General features: G+C 38.2%; 1 protein-coding gene across 2 annotated transcripts in view; it reads right to left on the bottom strand.

The window, feature by feature from the left end:
- Positions 1–2,165: 2,165 nt before the first annotated feature.
- Positions 2,166–16,902, bottom strand: part of POU2F3 (POU class 2 homeobox 3) — a 90,944-nt gene continuing 76,207 nt past the window's right edge. The window contains exons 7-13 of one of the 2 annotated variants that reach the window (XM_074215278.1): positions 16,237–16,419; positions 15,414–15,555; positions 14,139–14,275; positions 13,710–13,871; positions 7,929–7,995; positions 7,299–7,428; positions 2,166–6,172 (exon numbers count right to left, since the gene is read on the bottom strand). In XM_074215278.1, the coding sequence (XP_074071379.1) occupies positions 6,133–6,172; positions 7,299–7,428; positions 7,929–7,995; positions 13,710–13,871; positions 14,139–14,275; positions 15,414–15,555; positions 16,237–16,419 (861 nt within the window). In that variant the 3' untranslated portion in view covers positions 2,166–6,132. The remainder of the gene's footprint in view (positions 6,173–7,298; positions 7,429–7,928; positions 7,996–13,709; positions 13,872–14,138; positions 14,276–15,413; positions 15,556–16,236; positions 16,420–16,902) is intronic. The other variant, XM_074215279.1, reaches the window with a different exon arrangement.

Below are 16,902 nucleotides of genomic sequence, written 5' to 3'. Positions count from 1 at the left end.
GACAATGTTTTGAACTGCTCATATATACCTATATTCACTCCCATATTCCTCTTAATTGATTTTTTCCTTACTGTCATCCATTAAGACAGAAAGGACACTAGGGTATATAGTACTTTACTGTCTACAGTTTTGCTCCAAGTAGAACCAAAGAAGGAAAGAGGAGGAAGAGAGGGTAATGCTACCTCTGACACTTTGTGCACAGACACTTCATATGTATATATTTGTTGAATTGAACTAACTTAAATTCAAAACTTATGTTGTATGTGCTTAACACTCCTTTGAGTATTGTAGAAATTATAAAAAGAAGCTTTTAAGACAGGGATTCTTAACCTTCCTATGAGATGTGGATCCAAAATCTTTTTCAGAATAATGTTGTCAAATGAATAAGATAAAATACATAGGATTTATAGAAGAAACCAATTTTATCAAAATAAAGTTCTCAATTAAAAAAACAAGTTCACAGACACCAAGTTAAGAATATATAATATATAATATATAATATATATTTTCTTACATACACACACACACACACACACACACACACGACATTGTGTGCTTGGTTCTGGGAATACAAAAGACAAATATGACATGGACCCTTTTCTCAAGAAGCTAAAAATATAAATCTGGAAAAGATGAGGACATAAATAACTATGATAAAAGAGAGATTAAGATAAGTGCAAAGGAGAGATTCTGGCACTTTATTAGAGATTTTAAAAAGAAGAGGTCACTTTCACTTTAATCACTTTCACCTAGGTCCTCAGAGAAAACTTTTTAAAGAAGTGATTGTTGATTGCTTTTATAAAGGAATTGGAATCTGAATGGAGCCTTGAAGCAAAGGAAGGTTAAAAACAAATAGAAGTGGGAAAGAACAGGAAAGTGAGTCTAGTCTGGGGAGTGGGGAAGATGCCCAAAGTGGGTGAAGATACAGAGATGGAAAAGGGTAGTTCAAGGACAAAGGATGAAGGTTAGTCCAGATAGACTAGAATACAAGGTATAAGAGGAAAATTTGAATGAGATAAGGAAAAAGTAACATTGAGCCAAATTTTAAAGGACTTTGAATGGCAGAATCTGGAATTTATTATGCTTTATTCTATACTCAGTAGGTAACCATTGAATTCTTTTGAATAAAGTTGTGACTTCATAGAAATGTAGTGGAAGATTACTCCAGAAGGAATTGGAAGATTGGATAAGAAAACTATTGGAGGGGCAGTTAGATTGTGCAGTGGATAGAACACTGGCCCTGGAGTCAGGAGGACCTGAGTTCAAATGCAGCCTCAGACACTTAATAATTGCCTAGCTATGTGATCTTGGGCAAGTCATTTAACCTCATTGCCTTAAATAAATAAAAATTTTAAAAAATCTATTGAAGGTTTGAATATTATGAGAAATGTTATTATAACAACATTAGCAAGAAGAAATGAGAATCTGAATGAGGATGGGTTCAGTAAATAGAAGCTGAGAGTTAGAAACAACAGGATTGTCAAATGAATTGAATGCTTGGGGTGAGGGAGAAGGAAGAATCAAATCAAATATGACTTCAAGATAATAAGGTTGGATGACTGGGAGAACAGTCATTTTTTCAGAAATGAAGAAATCAAAAAGAAGACAATGTTTTGAGAAGAAATTATTAATTCATTTTTAAACATGTTCATTTTGAGGAGCTACCTGGATATCTTGATAAAGATATCCAGCAGGTATTTGTAAATATGGATCTAGAGCTTTGGGGAGATACTGGTGTTAGACAAACAAATTTGGCCTTCTGTCTATAGGGGGCAATTGAAACCAAGGGAGAGTTCAAAATCACTCAGAGAGAGAGAGAGTGTGGAGTGAGAAGAAAAGATTCAGACTTGATATCTTCATTCAGAGGAAGAGAAGAAAATGACGATACTGAAATATGTACAGTGGGGTGACCAGAAAGGTAGAAGAAACCAATTTTATCAAAATAAAGTTATCAATTAAACATGACCCTACAATAGCTAAGAAGCTTAAAGAAGAAGAAAATATAAAGATGGGAGACCGAGAAAAATATTTCCAAGTATCTCATGTCAGAGAGGTCAATGATGATAAGTACCTAAACATTGATTTTAGTGATAAGAAGGTCCTTACCACTTTGGATGCGGAATTAGATGATTGGGATGGAAGCTTTGGGTTCATTTAAACATGTAAAAAAATTTAAGGAAGGGGTAAAAGTATTCATTAATCCTCTTTACCCATTTCCCCCATCCCCTACCTCCTATTGACTTTATTTATAAGATCATATGATGTCTTTTTTTTTTTAGCAAGTTGCTGCTAAGGGAGAGGTCTAAGCCAGAGGGAAACCTGGTTGGAACTAATGAGCTTTGCTTGGACCTAGACATTACGTGCTCTCTCTTAGGCCCTTTCCCTCCCTGCAACTGGCCTGGACCATAAGTATTAGAAGCCACTGGAGGCTGAGTGGTTAAGTCAAGTTTCTCTTTATTTCTTTTATAAATAAAAACCAAATGTTTATGAACTAAAACCAAAGGACCTTGGGATTAGCCAACGTGTCAAAGAACCTGGTATTACTATGGAAACATGTTAGCTCAGGGATCAGGGGTTGGGGAAGGGAGATGTACATATAGGCTTGGACATATGACTAAAAAAGCATATCTTAACTCATATGTGTTGAGGAAAATATGAACAATAATGTACTTGAGACAAGGTTAAAGGCCCCTGGTGCCACTTCTTCTTGCCCCTCTTTTTTTTATTACCCACATCTTGTTTGACTACTTTTTGTAATAGATCTTTTATTGTCTTAAGGAAATTGCATCAGTGGCAAAAACACTCCTTTAATTCTGTGACAAAGTACAAGCTCTTAATGTGCATTCATAATATTACAGTTAAGTGTCTAGATGTAGATTGCCCACTCAGCATATTCTCTGAACAAATGATTAATATGAGGTTGGTTTCCAGCATCATCCCCTCACATTTCTGAATTTCCTTTTTTTTTACCTTTGGTCCATATGGGCTTGGGAAAGCTAACTATATAATTTTATAATGGGCTAAGGAAAAACAATTGTTAATATAAATCTATTCTCTTACCCCCAACCTATCCCACCCCAATTTTGTACCATTCTGAGAGAACTACAGGATTGAATTACTTACTGAGCCACTCTCAATGATCTTTGAAAGATTATGGAAGATGGGAGAGGTACCATGGGACTAGAGAAGGCAAACTTCTCAGTTCTTCTCTCTCTCCCCCACAAAAAAGGTAGAAAATGGAGTTTGCATACTATAGATTACTGAGCATTTTTGCTACCTGGAACAATTCTATCATGTATTATAGATGATTAATGAACTACTAAAAACAAAAGCAGTGATCACAAAAAGCCACCATGGCTTCCTTAAGAACAGATTGTGCCAGCTTAATTTCATTTTCTTTTTTTTTTTGACAGATTATTTGACTGGTAAATTGGGGAAATTGCATAGATAGGGTTTATTTAGTTTTTAGCAAAGCATTTGACATTTCTAACCCTGTTCTCAGGAATGAGATAGAAAGATATAGGCAAGATAGGAATGAAGTTAGGTGGATTTGGAAATGGCTGAATAGCTAAACTCAAGGAATAATCATGAATAGTTTAATTTCATCCTTCAAGAAAATGTCCAGTTGGGATCTCTTCTTGATTCTATACTATTAAGATTTTATCAGTGACTTGGATGAAGGTATAGATAAAATGGTTATCAAAATTGAAGACGAGGATGGATAAGTTATAGTTAGGATGGATACAATATATTGGGTAACAGGACTCCAAACATGTCAATAAGCTATACAGTTGAACCAAATCTAATAATATGGAATTTGCTCGGGATAAATATAAATTTTTACACTTGGGTTTTAAAAAATCAACTTTCTAAATAGAAAGAGTGGGAAATATAGGTAGACAGTAGTTAGTTCATATGGAATAAAATTGGAGGGGTGGGGGTGTTACAGGATTACAAGTTTAGTAAGTCAATAGTGATATGTGGCAGCTAAGAAAGCTAATACAATTTTGGGCTTTATGGGGACTTTCCTCATAGTGCCAGGGGTAAAAGAAGATAATCCTATCATCCTTTGCCCTGGACAGGACAGGTGTATTGTGTTCCATTCTGGCTGTTATATTTAGATGCCATTTTGATCAATTAGAAAGCATCCATAATTATAGGAGCCCTTAACATTCTGACCTATGAGTATTGATTGAAAGAACTGGGGGTATTTAGCTGAAGAAGAAAAGACTTAGACAGGATGGTTGTGTTTTCAGGTTGTTGAAGGACTGTCACTTGAAAAAGAAATGAGACTTGTTTTAATTGACCCTGGAGAACAGAAATAGCAACAAGGAATGAAAGTTGCAAAGAGGCAGATTTAGGATTGATGTATGCAAAAATTTCCTAACAATTACAATTTTCCAAAAGTGGAATGGATTGGGAGCCAGTGGGATCTTCCCTTCTTAGAGATCTTCCAGCAAAGGGTGGATGACCAGTTATTGTTCTAGAGAGACTTCTTTTCCATAATTGGATTGGACTAGAAAATCTCTGAGCTCCCTTATAACTCTGAGATTTTTGGGGATTCACATGTAGGTGCTCCAAAAGTCTTGGTGCATTTTAAAGTTTTGACTAAGTTTAAGCTTGCACTAAAGACTTTTGGAACACTGTAGCTGTGAGTGTGTGTATGTGTTTATGTATGTAAATAGATTTATCATATATATACATATGCTCATCTAAATGTATATAAACACATTATATTTCTATAAAAGTGGCCATTTCCCTTAGCAAATAGTAGTAAGTTAAATCACATATTAGAGTGAAGGTTCAAAACCTCCGATGCAGTACAACTTTCCAACCTGCTTAGCAGGACAGAGGTCTTGTCCCTAGGTAGTTTGAATGACTCCATATACTCACCAGTGAGTAGTGAGAATAACTTAGGGAGTTCTCCTCTCCCCCCCCTCATTACCCCCTTTACTAATAAGGCCAATTAAGATGCCTTTTCTAGCATGTTAAGAAGGCAGCATGGTATAGTGCGTGGCAAGAGAACTAGATCTAAAGTCAGAAGTTCTGGGTTCAAAATCTGTTTACTACTGACCACCACCTTTAAGTCATAACTTCTAGGCCTCAATTTCTTGATCTCAGAAGTCCTTTTCAACTTTTAAGACTTGGGAACTCTGAAAGCTACCAGAGTATTTCACACTTTGGTATTTTCCTTTACTTTTTTAAAAAATAAGATAAAATATTACTGGTCTTCAAAATTTGCACCTGAGTTACATATGTTGAAAACTACATCTTAAGGAAAGAGCATTCTGGGAAAGCAGGACTAGTGGGGGTGGGGGGGGAGAAAGTGGGGAGCTGGGGGCTATTTACAAGTATGTAGTTGCCATTATTATTTATGTATGTGTGCGTATTTATTCCTACTATTCCATAACCAAGGAAGTCCAGAAGAGCAGGGAGGGAGGGAAAGAAAGAATACCCAGAAAAATAATATTCTCAGAGTCTGAGCAAGGAAAAGAGATTGCTTTGAGGACACTAAGGATAGCTCAATCCTCTGCACACAAATATAGGTAGATTTGAATGGTTTTTTTAAAAGAGAGAGAAAAAAGTATATAGTTCCTAAAAACTTTAACAGCTAAGGGGTTTTATAGGCAGCACCAGTTCAAATTCGATACAATTCTCTATTGAAATGAATTTGGTGACCACGGCTCAGTTTATAGTTAATATCAGTATAGCTCCATCAGTATTTGTGGTATGGTATGCTAGGTAGACTGTTCTCATAGGAAACCCTCCTTTGAGCTGTGAAGGAATGACCAAGGCCTCCTTCCTCCAAAAGACCCTAGGCATAAGAAGTCATATCTCAGGTGTATGGAACTATAAAAGAGGGTCCTGGGCTGGGAAGGTGAGGTTGGCAAACTCCTAGAGAGAGGGGCATTTATATTTCAAGAGCATTAAGAGTCAACACATGGTGTGATCACAGTTTGAATCTCTTGAGTCTCTTGCTTCTGAAGAAGGCAAAAAAATTGGGCTTGTTGATGGTGGAGTCTGCTCTCCTCTTCTTAGAGTAGTTGGTCCATAACCCAAGGGTAAGAAAGAGACTTTCCTCCACACAATGAGGGAAACAGGATCAGATGCAGTGGCAGAGATTCTCTGATCTCAGTGAAGATAGGTGGGATGATTCCATCGGTACCAAGATCTAGAGTATAGAAAGAAACCAACAGGGAAAGTAAAAACCACATTAAAATAGATACAGATAGCCATAAATGTATGTATATATATTTATATCTATATTCATATAGATATATTGATAATGATACATAATTCTATAGGTATACATATGATACTACATAGACACACATAAGTATTGTATGGGTATGCATATAAACTTATACATATTTATACATAGTTTAGGTAGATGAAATTTATATATTATACATACAAATGCCTGTAACGTAGTATAATAGAAATAGCACTGGATTCAGAATGAGAGATACTGTATTTAAATCTTGGTTCTACCACTTATTACATGCTTCATTTTGAATAAACTGATTCCCCTGTCTGGGCCTCAGTTTCCTTCTCTGTAAAACAAGGATGAGATGACCTCTAAGAATCACTTCCTGCCATAAGATCAACTAAAAGGGTGAATTCTCTTTTTTTCAGGTCTCACTGATTACCTTACTGATCTATATCAGAAGAAATTATCTGGACAAATTGAGGTCCCTAACAACTCTAGATTTTAAAATTGTCCTGGTCCTTTGAACTTGGATCAAACCTCCCAGAATATGTTTCTAAAGTGATCCTTTGCTTCATTAGCAAAGGAGTTCATGATTCCTTAATGAAAAGTCTCTTCTTTTGTGTGTTTACTGGGAGAGGGGAAAGTTAAAGTTGAGAAGGATAGGAAATAAGGAAAGGAAGAGTCTGGCACAGTCCTGCTCCAGACTCAGTGTTTTCTTTGTGCTTAAACAGTAGGTCCATTTTAGAACAGCTTGGAGAATCCAGGGTTTGGCTTGAAATTAGCAGCACACTTGCAAAGCCCAGCACATGATCTAATCCTTTCTAATGGGAGTGTTTGGAAATTTCCATCATCAGAAGAGAGGAAAATGTTGGCAAATCTGTTGACTTCAACTACTAACCAGGAACAGTGACTGTGACTTCCCCTTTAATTCCCACCCTCCCCAGGATAAGCTCCAGGCTCTCTGTTACTCCCTCTTATATTTTTTTTTCCCAACACTTATGGCTTGAACTATTTCTCATGGCATTGACCCCAGCTTCTCATTCTTCTTTCGCCTGAAGTGAGGCATGCTGGGAATCTCCCACCTTACCCAGAGGAGTTAAAACTGGAATTCACTGATGCTTTTGAGTGAGTCTGAGATACACTGGGGCTACCGGCATGGAGTCCTGAGCCAGGAGAAGAAGGTCTGCTGTTGTTCCCAGGGGAACAGGATGACGTTACTACAAAGAGAGGCAAAAACAAAGGTGAAATCCTTCCTGTAGACCTTTCTCTCTTCCCATCAACTCATCTTCACTTGCCTATCCCAGGAGGAATTTTACTCAGTGGCAGCTGGTGTGTCCACAACCTTCTCCATCACTCCTCCCCCTTCCCAGTTCTCAGCACATTTATATTAATACCACTCTGAGCAACCCTGAACATGGTGCTCTTTGCATCCTAGGACTCAAAGAGTGGAAGAGCTTGTTCAGCAAGCCTGAGATTTGGCAAAGGTGGATGCACAAATCAACCTCCTCCAGGAGGACACACCCAGGGCTGGGCATGTACATGGAGCTCTAGCCCTCCACTCCCACTAGCCAGAGAGATGAAAAGGAAGGAAAAGAGAAAAGAGTATGCAAGAAGGGGAGGTCTTTAAAACATGTCCAGTTTTCCTGACCCTTTCCAGCTTGATTCTTCTGCTTTTCAGAATTACTCAATCTCTTTTGAATCATCCTTATAAACTTACCTGCTCCAGGCATGGTGCTGTGAACAGGAGTGACAGACAGGGGACCAAGAGACCCTGTAGTAGAGACCTGAAAAGCAATAGAGTTTAATTATAGTCTAACTCCTTTGTATACTTCCTTGAGATATCCCTTGGCATGCAACTCCTAAGTTGGGCCAGAGCATGATCCCATATACACAGTTTGTTGCCTTTCTCCCAGGAGAGTCTTCTACACTGGACATGTATGAACATCCAGTCCATGTGCTCCACATACAAGCTCTCCTAGTGTATTGGTGAACGCAATGCCACAGTGCCTCCTGGTGCCAAGGCAGGGATAGAAAGCTGGATGCCTCAATCCAATGCAGCTCTTTCCCAGAAACAAGATGAGCCAAAAGAAGCTGGACCAAAGAAAGGGCAGGAGGACAAATACCCAGCTTTCTGATAGAAACACTTGAAAGACTTGAATTCAGACCTTCTCCAAATTGCCCTGGAGATTTTAAAGAATTATAGATTCGTACTCGTTGGAACTGGAAAGGACTTCAGGAATCAAGCAATAAAGAGCAGAATTTAGGGCAGCTAGGTGGCACAGTGGATATCAGTCTGACATCCAGACCCTCGAATCAGAGGACCTAATTTCCAATCCAGACCCAGACACTCATTAGCTATGTGATTTTGAACAGGTCATTTGACACCAATTGCCTCCAAAACTAAAAAATCAAATAATTAACAGAATGTAGATTAAAATAAAAATCCATAGCTCTTCAATCTTAGACTTGAAAAATTCAAAGACTCTTCAGTAGTCTACTTATGCCTCCTATTCAGTGCAAGATTTTGTGTGTTTTTTTTCCTGCATAGGGGTTTGAGGAATGGATTTGGAGTCAGGAAAAACTGAGTTCAAATCCTGCTTCAACAAACTGGTTATGTGATCTTGTAAAAGTCATTTAATTTCTATCAGGCTTAATTTTGTCATTTATAAAATGAGAATAATAATAGCAATAATCTTTCAGATTTGTTATAGTTAATTTTCAAACATTGAAGTGACCTATAACTGGTATTATTTTTATTAGACATCCTTCTGTAAAATGTAGGTAATAATGTCATCTATCTCATCTTGTTAAAGTTTTGTCATTTCCATCCTGACTGTCATGATCCTATTTGGGGTTTTCTTGGCAAAAATAATGGAGTGTTTTGTCTTGTCTTTCTCCAATTCATTTTAAAGATGAGGAGACTTAAGCAAACATGACTAGTAAATGTCTGAAGCTTTCAAGCCCAAAACTCTATCCACTATGCCACTAGCTGCCCTTGCTCACAAGACAGTCCCATTTCATTGTCATTATTCTGAATGGAACCTTATGTAATGGTCCTTTCCTTTTCTATTTCCCCCCTTAAATCAAATGGGTTTCTAATTGTCTAGATGGAATAGTAGGCAAGATTTGGCTTTGAAATCAGGAAGTATTGAGTCCAAATTCTCTCTTGTGTCATCACTACCTGTGTATCTGTGGGAAAATAAATTAACCTTTCTCATCTTCCTTATCAGTAAAATGTAGATAACAATAGCAACCACCTAGAGGAAAGATCTAAGGATTAAATGAAATGAATTTGTAAAGTACTTTGTAAATCTTAAAGTGCTAAATAATAACTATTGACTATGTTGTTGTTATTATTGTCAGTGGGTTTTGGAGGCAATGGAGTTGTGACATGAGCCAAGATCACATAACTAGCAAGTGTCTGAGGACAGATTTAAACTCAAGTCCTCCTAACCCCAGGGCTGGTGCTCCATCCATTGCATCACCTAGCTGCCCCTATCATTGTGACAATGTGGTGTAGTAGAGAGAGTCAGTTTTGAATCCCAGATTTGGGTTCATTTCTGACTCTGATACTGATTGTGTGACCCTTGGCAAATTACTTAATGTCTTAGTGTTCTGAGCAATTCTTTTGGACTACAAGTGGCAAAGAAAGTAGCAATCTGCTTTGGTAGAAGGAGTTTTCTCACTCAATAATTCCCTATTTAATTAATTTAATCACAGGTATAATCCCTATCCCTATTTTTGGGACATGATTATAATGGGACATCTATTGATTGTTTCAGTCTATAGACTTTTGAAGGTCTAGATGTTCAGGGAATTGTGATTTTTTTTTCTCCTACATTCTGGGATCCACAATTCAAATATTCCATTTCGGCAAGATGCAGCATGCACTTGTTTTCTAATTTATTAGACCCAATTCCAACTGTGGTCTTTTTTCTTTTATTATAAGGCTCATCAGTAGGCTGGAAATGCACAGATATGGGAATGGAGTCAGGGTAGGGGGAGAAGCTCCTAGTGACATCCTGAGAAGTTCTGCCACATAGTCCCAGACTTGTCATCTACAGCCCTCTGATACCTTTTATCTCCTTTGTCAAATTCCAACTCTGCCTCTAAAAGACAGTGTGACCTTGGGCAAATCATATCCCATCTCTAGAATCTAATTTCTTCCTCATTAAAATGAGGGTATTGGATCCTTTGGCTCAAATATTCTCTGATTCTGCCATCCCCTTGTCCCTCTCTGCCTCTGTCACAAGAGCAACTCATTTAGAGCAGTCTTAATTCTTACAAAGAATAGAAAAATCAGGTGTGGCGTGATGACAAAGGAGAGTGAGGACAAAGGAATTACAAAGCAGGACCCTTTCCTCCAAAAATCCGGTTTAGGTTATCTTGGTCAAGTGAGCTAGCAACACTTTAAAATACTGAGAAGGGTAGATAGAGAAATTCTTTCTTTTCTGCTTCTCCCTCCTTCTGGCAGTGAAGTTCAGTAATACCATGTGCTGGGAGAGAACCCAAACCAGAACCTATCTAGCTCTTGATCTAAGCAAAGTCTGACCCTGAGCCCTAGGCAGGAATCCTCTGAGTGGACACTTCCAAACCACAGGTGCTGAAACAGAGACAAGACCAAGGAGATGGAAAGAAGAACAGCATCTCTAAACAGAGACCCCATTTGGACATTGGAAGGAGACCCTTTTGAGTCTTTGTTCTATTTCCCAGAGAGCACAAAATTTAAGGGAGACTAAAAAAGACCTTCCTATTTCTCCTTTCTCATCTTTCATTTTTCTCTCTTCTTCCCCCAGAAAGGTGAAAAAGCAGGCTATTGCCATCCTTATGTTAGGTGATGTTTTGTGAATTGGAGTAAAGTGAGGCAGGGTCATCTGAGTCCAGTGGCAAGACATACATCAAGACAACTAGAGATGGCCCTGGATGCAGTGGGAGAGCTTAGCCTTTTTAAATTAAGATCTTTCCAAGGTCACAGTTTGTCTGAGGTATTACCCATTCAGTAATTAAAGGTTAGGTAACAATGGAGTCAAAATAAGGCCAAGATTGCCTTCACAAGAGAATTAATCCAGAAGGGAAAGACGCTTAGAGTTTACAGGAATAATAGCTCAGGTAATGGTAGTTACCACAGAAGGGACAAATTTTGTGCCAAGTCCAGGGTAGATTAACTCATACTCCCTGCAGTGAGCAGGAAACTAGGGCAGATTTGGGTTGACCCTATGGTCATTTTTTTCAGTGCTTCCATTAATTGAATTCTCATAATTAATTGAATGACTATTTCTATAAAAATAATTCTTAAATCTTTATCCAGTCCTGGTTTGTCTCCTAAATGAAAAACTAATCATGTCATTATTTGTTGACTACTTCTACCTCTACCTCAACATATCTACAGTGTCACTCATTAGCTTTTTCATGAAACCTATCCCAAATTGATACCTCCTTATTTTTGGTAAGGGTCTCACCATCCTTCTAGGCATCCAGATTCATAACCTCAGGTTTATCCTTGACTCTTCCCTTTCCTTCACTATATAGATCCAATCAACAAATCCTTAAATTCCACTTGAACAATATTTTTTCATCTGTACCCTTTTCTCCATTCACATGATACCTATTTTCATTTGAGCCCTAATTACATTTCACTATTCCATTAGCTTCTTAAGTGACCCCCCCCCAGATTACTGTCTTTTCTTTCTCTAATCTCTCCTCCATATGGCTACCAAAATACTTTTCTTAGTGCATTGGTCATCCTCTTTCTCAAAAACCCTTAAGGTTTCCCTATTATTTCTAGGATAAGATGCCAACTTCTTAACTTAATATTTAGATCTCAGCAACCTACCTTTCAAACAGTTCATATTATACATAGTCTCACTTTATCAGCAAAATTTTACTATAAACCTGACTTCTTCAATCTTCATGCAATTTTATAAGCAATTCCCCATACCTGTAATATGCTTCTTTTTTACATCACCCCTATCACTTCCTAAGTATGACTTTCCCTGATCCAGGAAAAATTTGAGAGCTTTCTTTCTTCTCCAATCATCTTTTATTTCCTATCTATGGACATGTTATATCTCCACAATCAAATTCAAGCTCATGAAATCCAATGACTGTCTCTTGTATTTATGCCTGTATCTTTAGCCTTAGGAGAGACCCTGTGCAAAGCACTTCCAGTGTCCGTGGAAATGAATGAATTTCCATCTGCCCTAGGGGGATGAACAAGGAGAAGAAATAGAAAATAAAGAGCAAATAGAATAAAGTGGACTGTTCATAGTAGAGTCAAGAACAATCAAGCACTCTTCAGTAGATTCTCAGTAGGGTTTTTCTCAGCTTGCCTTTAGGTCTTAGAGATAGGGAAAATAGGACAACTCCAAAGATGGCAGCTTTATAGATTCTTTTCCTGGGAGACACCACTTTGTATTTTTCAATTTCTCTTTCTTTTTTTTTCTTGGGAATAGCAGACTGTAGTGGAAAAACATTGGACCTGGAGTCAGTTGTACTAACTTTCCATTTTGTATCTTATTGCCACTTAATAAGTGTATGATCATGAATAAATCACTTAACTTTGTTATGTCTCAATTTCTTCATCTGTAAAACAAGGAGTTTGAACTAGATAGCTTCTAATGTGTTCTAAATCCTATAATTCTCTCATCTTGGCTTGATGCAACTTATTCATTCACATTCTCAAAAGGCCAATAGAAATAGACCTGATGGTCTCTCTCTTCTCCTGAAAGCTCCAGTTGCTACTGTCAAGTCCTTTAAGTGGTCCAAGGGGGAAGAGCATTGGATCAGTTGCCCTGGCTTTAGCTCTTGGTGATGATACTTACTACTAATATGCCACTAAGTCAGTCATAAAGTTTTTGAATCTCAGTTTATTTCTCTATCAAGAGATTAGACTAGATAATCATTTAATCTAAATTATGATTGTCCTCCTCTTTTTCCCATGCCCCTTTATCACAGGGAACTAGAAGGCATCTTAAAGGGCATTGAGTTCAATCTCCTCATTTTTATAAATGAGGAAACTGAGGCACAAAAGAGGTTAAGTGATTTGTCAAGTCTCATATTTAGTAAGTGGGATTTAAACTTTGGTCTTCTTGACTTTAAGTCTAGGGTCATACCAATTTGCCAAGCTGCCTGTCAAAAACAACACTAACAACTCTCTTGTTATCTTGAGAAGTTACTTTTCAGCATTTATCCCTTGTTCTTCTCATCCCTATATGGTGGGGGGGGTGGAGTGAGATAGGAACACTGATCCAGATTCCCAGTTTTTTGAGTGACTGTTCTATTTCCCCCCAGAAGAAATGGAAAATGAAGAACAAATTGAATAAAGTAGACTTTTCATAGTGGAGTCAGGAACAATCAAGCGGCTCAGAAGAGGAAATATATTTTTTCATTAGTCCTTGAGTACTTGGGAATTCAGGGCAAGATTGGACTAGAGTGACACTTCACCCACTCTGTTACCCTTCACGCATCATTCCTTTCACACTTTTGTGGGCTACCATACCAGCCTTGAGTTGTAGATGGGTGACTTCATTGGGGTGGCCATGGGACAGTTGATTCGTTTTTCTTTCTGGCGCCGATTGCAGAACCAGACTCGAACCACCTCCTTCTCCATAGAGAGCTGTTCAGCAATTAAGGAGATCTCTTCTGAGCTCGGCTTGGGGTTCTACAAGGAGAAGAAGGCCAGGAAGGGGAAGTATAAGTGAATGGTCAGGACTGGGGAAAACAATGGCCTTCCAGGCAGCCCTGAAGAAGGGAATCTAGGAGGGGGGTGGAGTATGATAACCAAACACTTGACTGGTGGTCTTAGGAGGGGAAGTAAGCTTATATACTTTGCATTTTTCCAGGTCAGGGGAAGAATGATTCTACATGGACTGATATTCTGGGAATGGTTCAGAGAAGATGGACCCACCTAAATGAGAAATAAACTCACATCCTGAAATCTCTTTTCCAGAGTCAAGCGGATATTAGTCTCAATGCTGGTCCTCTTCTTCCTTTTGCGACCAAAAACCTCACTGAGGGAGGGGTAAGAGCTGGGGGTGCTTACTGTGGAGTCTGAAGGAGAGGACTCTGTAAAGAAAAGAAAGGAAGCACAAGAAAAGCCATCAGGAGAGAAAAGGGATTAGTATAGATCCCAATTCCAATGGTCTGGCCATGTTACTTTTCGTTTACTTCAGTTACTTCCATGGCTCTCCATTGCCTCTGGGATAAAATACAAACTGGCATTTAAGGCCATCCATAATTTCTACTCACCTTCTCTGTCTTAGAGTATATCCATTCTCCCACTCCCAAACTATATTCTAATCAAACAGGACTTCTATCTTTTCCTTCTAGGTGTTCTCTGTCTCTCATCCCTAAATATTCATACTTGGAATGTACTCTCTCCTCCCTCTCTCAGAATTCTTTGTTTGCATAAAAGGATATCTCAGGTATTACTGCCTAAGTAAATACTTCCCCAATTTTTCTGGTAAACACTCTCTCCCTCAATTTACTTTATATTTTGTTTATTTGGGCACATAATATTTACACTGCCCTAATGAGTCTTTGAAGGCAGAAAACTATTCCATTTTTATCCTACCTTCAGTTTCACACAACAGAAAGCCTTAATAAATATTCATTGAATTGAATTGACTTAAAGCCAGAAACCACTGAATAGGTTCTGTGTGAACATGTAGTATTACTTCCATTACCAGGGCTGCTCAGGAGGGAGAAAAAGATATGTTTGGTTGGGAAGAGCCTGCCAGATTCATATTTTTTTCATCTGGGTTGGTCCAAGACTTCTTAATAGTAATGGATCTCAGATTTGTAGCTCATGGTAGAAGGAAGCTTTAGGAAGTGAGGGAAGGTATATGTGTGCAAACAGACACAAACTAAAAAAGAAAAAAAAAATATATATATACATATATAAGTATATTTGCAATAGTTTAAACAATTCATTTATTTTATCTAACATGCCTGGAAGTTTAACTAAAATTAAAATATAATTTGGCATTTCAAGCTAAGAAGCTGATACTTCAGGAATTGTTATAGTTGTTATCATTATTTTGCAAGATTACCTCTTCACTCTCCTAAATGTCTCATTGAAATCTCCCCAAGGTATAATCAAAGCTGACAGACTCGAGTAACCATTTTTATCAAGTTCTCAAGGATCAGGCACCAACCTCTTTGGGTCTCTGAAATTCCCATGCATGTCATCTGCACTACCCACCTGCATCGTTGAGCCACTTTTCCAGGAGTGGTTTGAGTTTGCACATGTTCTTAAAGCTCAGATTGAGGGCCTCGAATCGGGAGATCGTGGTCTGACTGAAGTCATTGCCATACAGCTTCCCCATGGCCAACCCTACATCACCCTGCTCATTGGAACAAAATGGAGGACTATAAGAGAGACCATCCTTCCCTTCATTTCCAACTTCTCCCTGCTTCCCTATTTTTTCACAAACCACCCATGATCCAGTCCTCATCCCACATATCATATAAGTTTCTTTACAAGCCCTGTTTCCCATTAGACAAGAAGATTAGTTAATTTCCATTCAATCTCTGAGTAAAACTACCCTATCAGCCCACCTGGATCTGTCATCTCTATACATTGAAAGTTCAACTTTTTCCTTATTAATACAGCATTTACTTGTCTTTCTTTTGTCAAACCTTGAACCAGTGACTTTTCTTTTTGGTTGTTTTGGGAGGCAGAGTGGAAGATATACACAGTGTAGAAAACACACAGGAATAAGAGGAGTAAATATGGTTTCTTCAAATGACAAAAGGGATGCAGAAGGCAAAAAAGTCTTAGACCTTAATTGGGGAAAAGGCATGACTAAAGATGATGCTTCTCCAACCAGTTCTGATGCCAGTCCCTAAGCCAATCACTCCCACTTAGGATGTCTTTGAGAGGATAGATAGCCTATCTATACCATTAGTTTCCCTATATGTGGTCTGAATTTCAGACTTCTCCAACTTCCCTACTAATAAAACAAGATTTTTTTTCCTTCCCTTTCTCAAAATTTCCTCTTTTTCTCCCTGCCCCAAATCCCAACCTGAGTGAAGCCAAGCTTGATGCGTCTCTGCTTGAAGGTCTTGGCAAACTTTTCTAATTCCTCCAGGTCACTGGGTTCATCTGGCCCTCCAGAGTTGGGCAAATGTTTGGAGACTTGAATATGTTGTGACACATCAAGATGAGAGTCTAAGGATGATCCTGGCAGCCCAGGGCGACCAACTGCCTGTTGGGTTAAAAAAAATATGAACCCAAACTCACAAATACTCTGAAACCCAGGAGGTTTTCTGTTTGATACTTCTAAACAAACAGATTCTGAAGAAGTATGCAGGCCTACTTGCATTTCAGGGGTGATAATGTCATGATATTTAGAATTGGAAGAAAGACTTTTCAGACCTATATCTTCTGACTCCAAATCCAGGATTCTTCTCATTTCATTATGCTACTTCACTCTGAATGCAACTTAGAATACAAATATAAGTGCTGTTAATCACTCCCATTTTACAGCTGAGGAAACTGAGGCAGATCACTTTTAAGTGACTTGCCCCAGGTCACACAGATTGTAAACATCAGAGGAGGTCTTTCTGATTCTGGATCCAACACTCTACTGTATCACCTAACTACTTAATCATAGTTAGTATTTATATAGTGATTTAAGGTGTGCAAAATGTTTTATAAATTTTATCTCACTTGATCCTCCTGACATCCT

The sequence above is a fragment of the Macrotis lagotis genome, chromosome 1, assembly GCF_037893015.1.
Source record: "Macrotis lagotis isolate mMagLag1 chromosome 1, bilby.v1.9.chrom.fasta, whole genome shotgun sequence".
NCBI classification, from domain to species: domain Eukaryota; kingdom Metazoa; phylum Chordata; class Mammalia; order Peramelemorphia; family Peramelidae; genus Macrotis; species Macrotis lagotis.
This window is presented reverse-complemented; position numbering and strand designations above follow the sequence as displayed.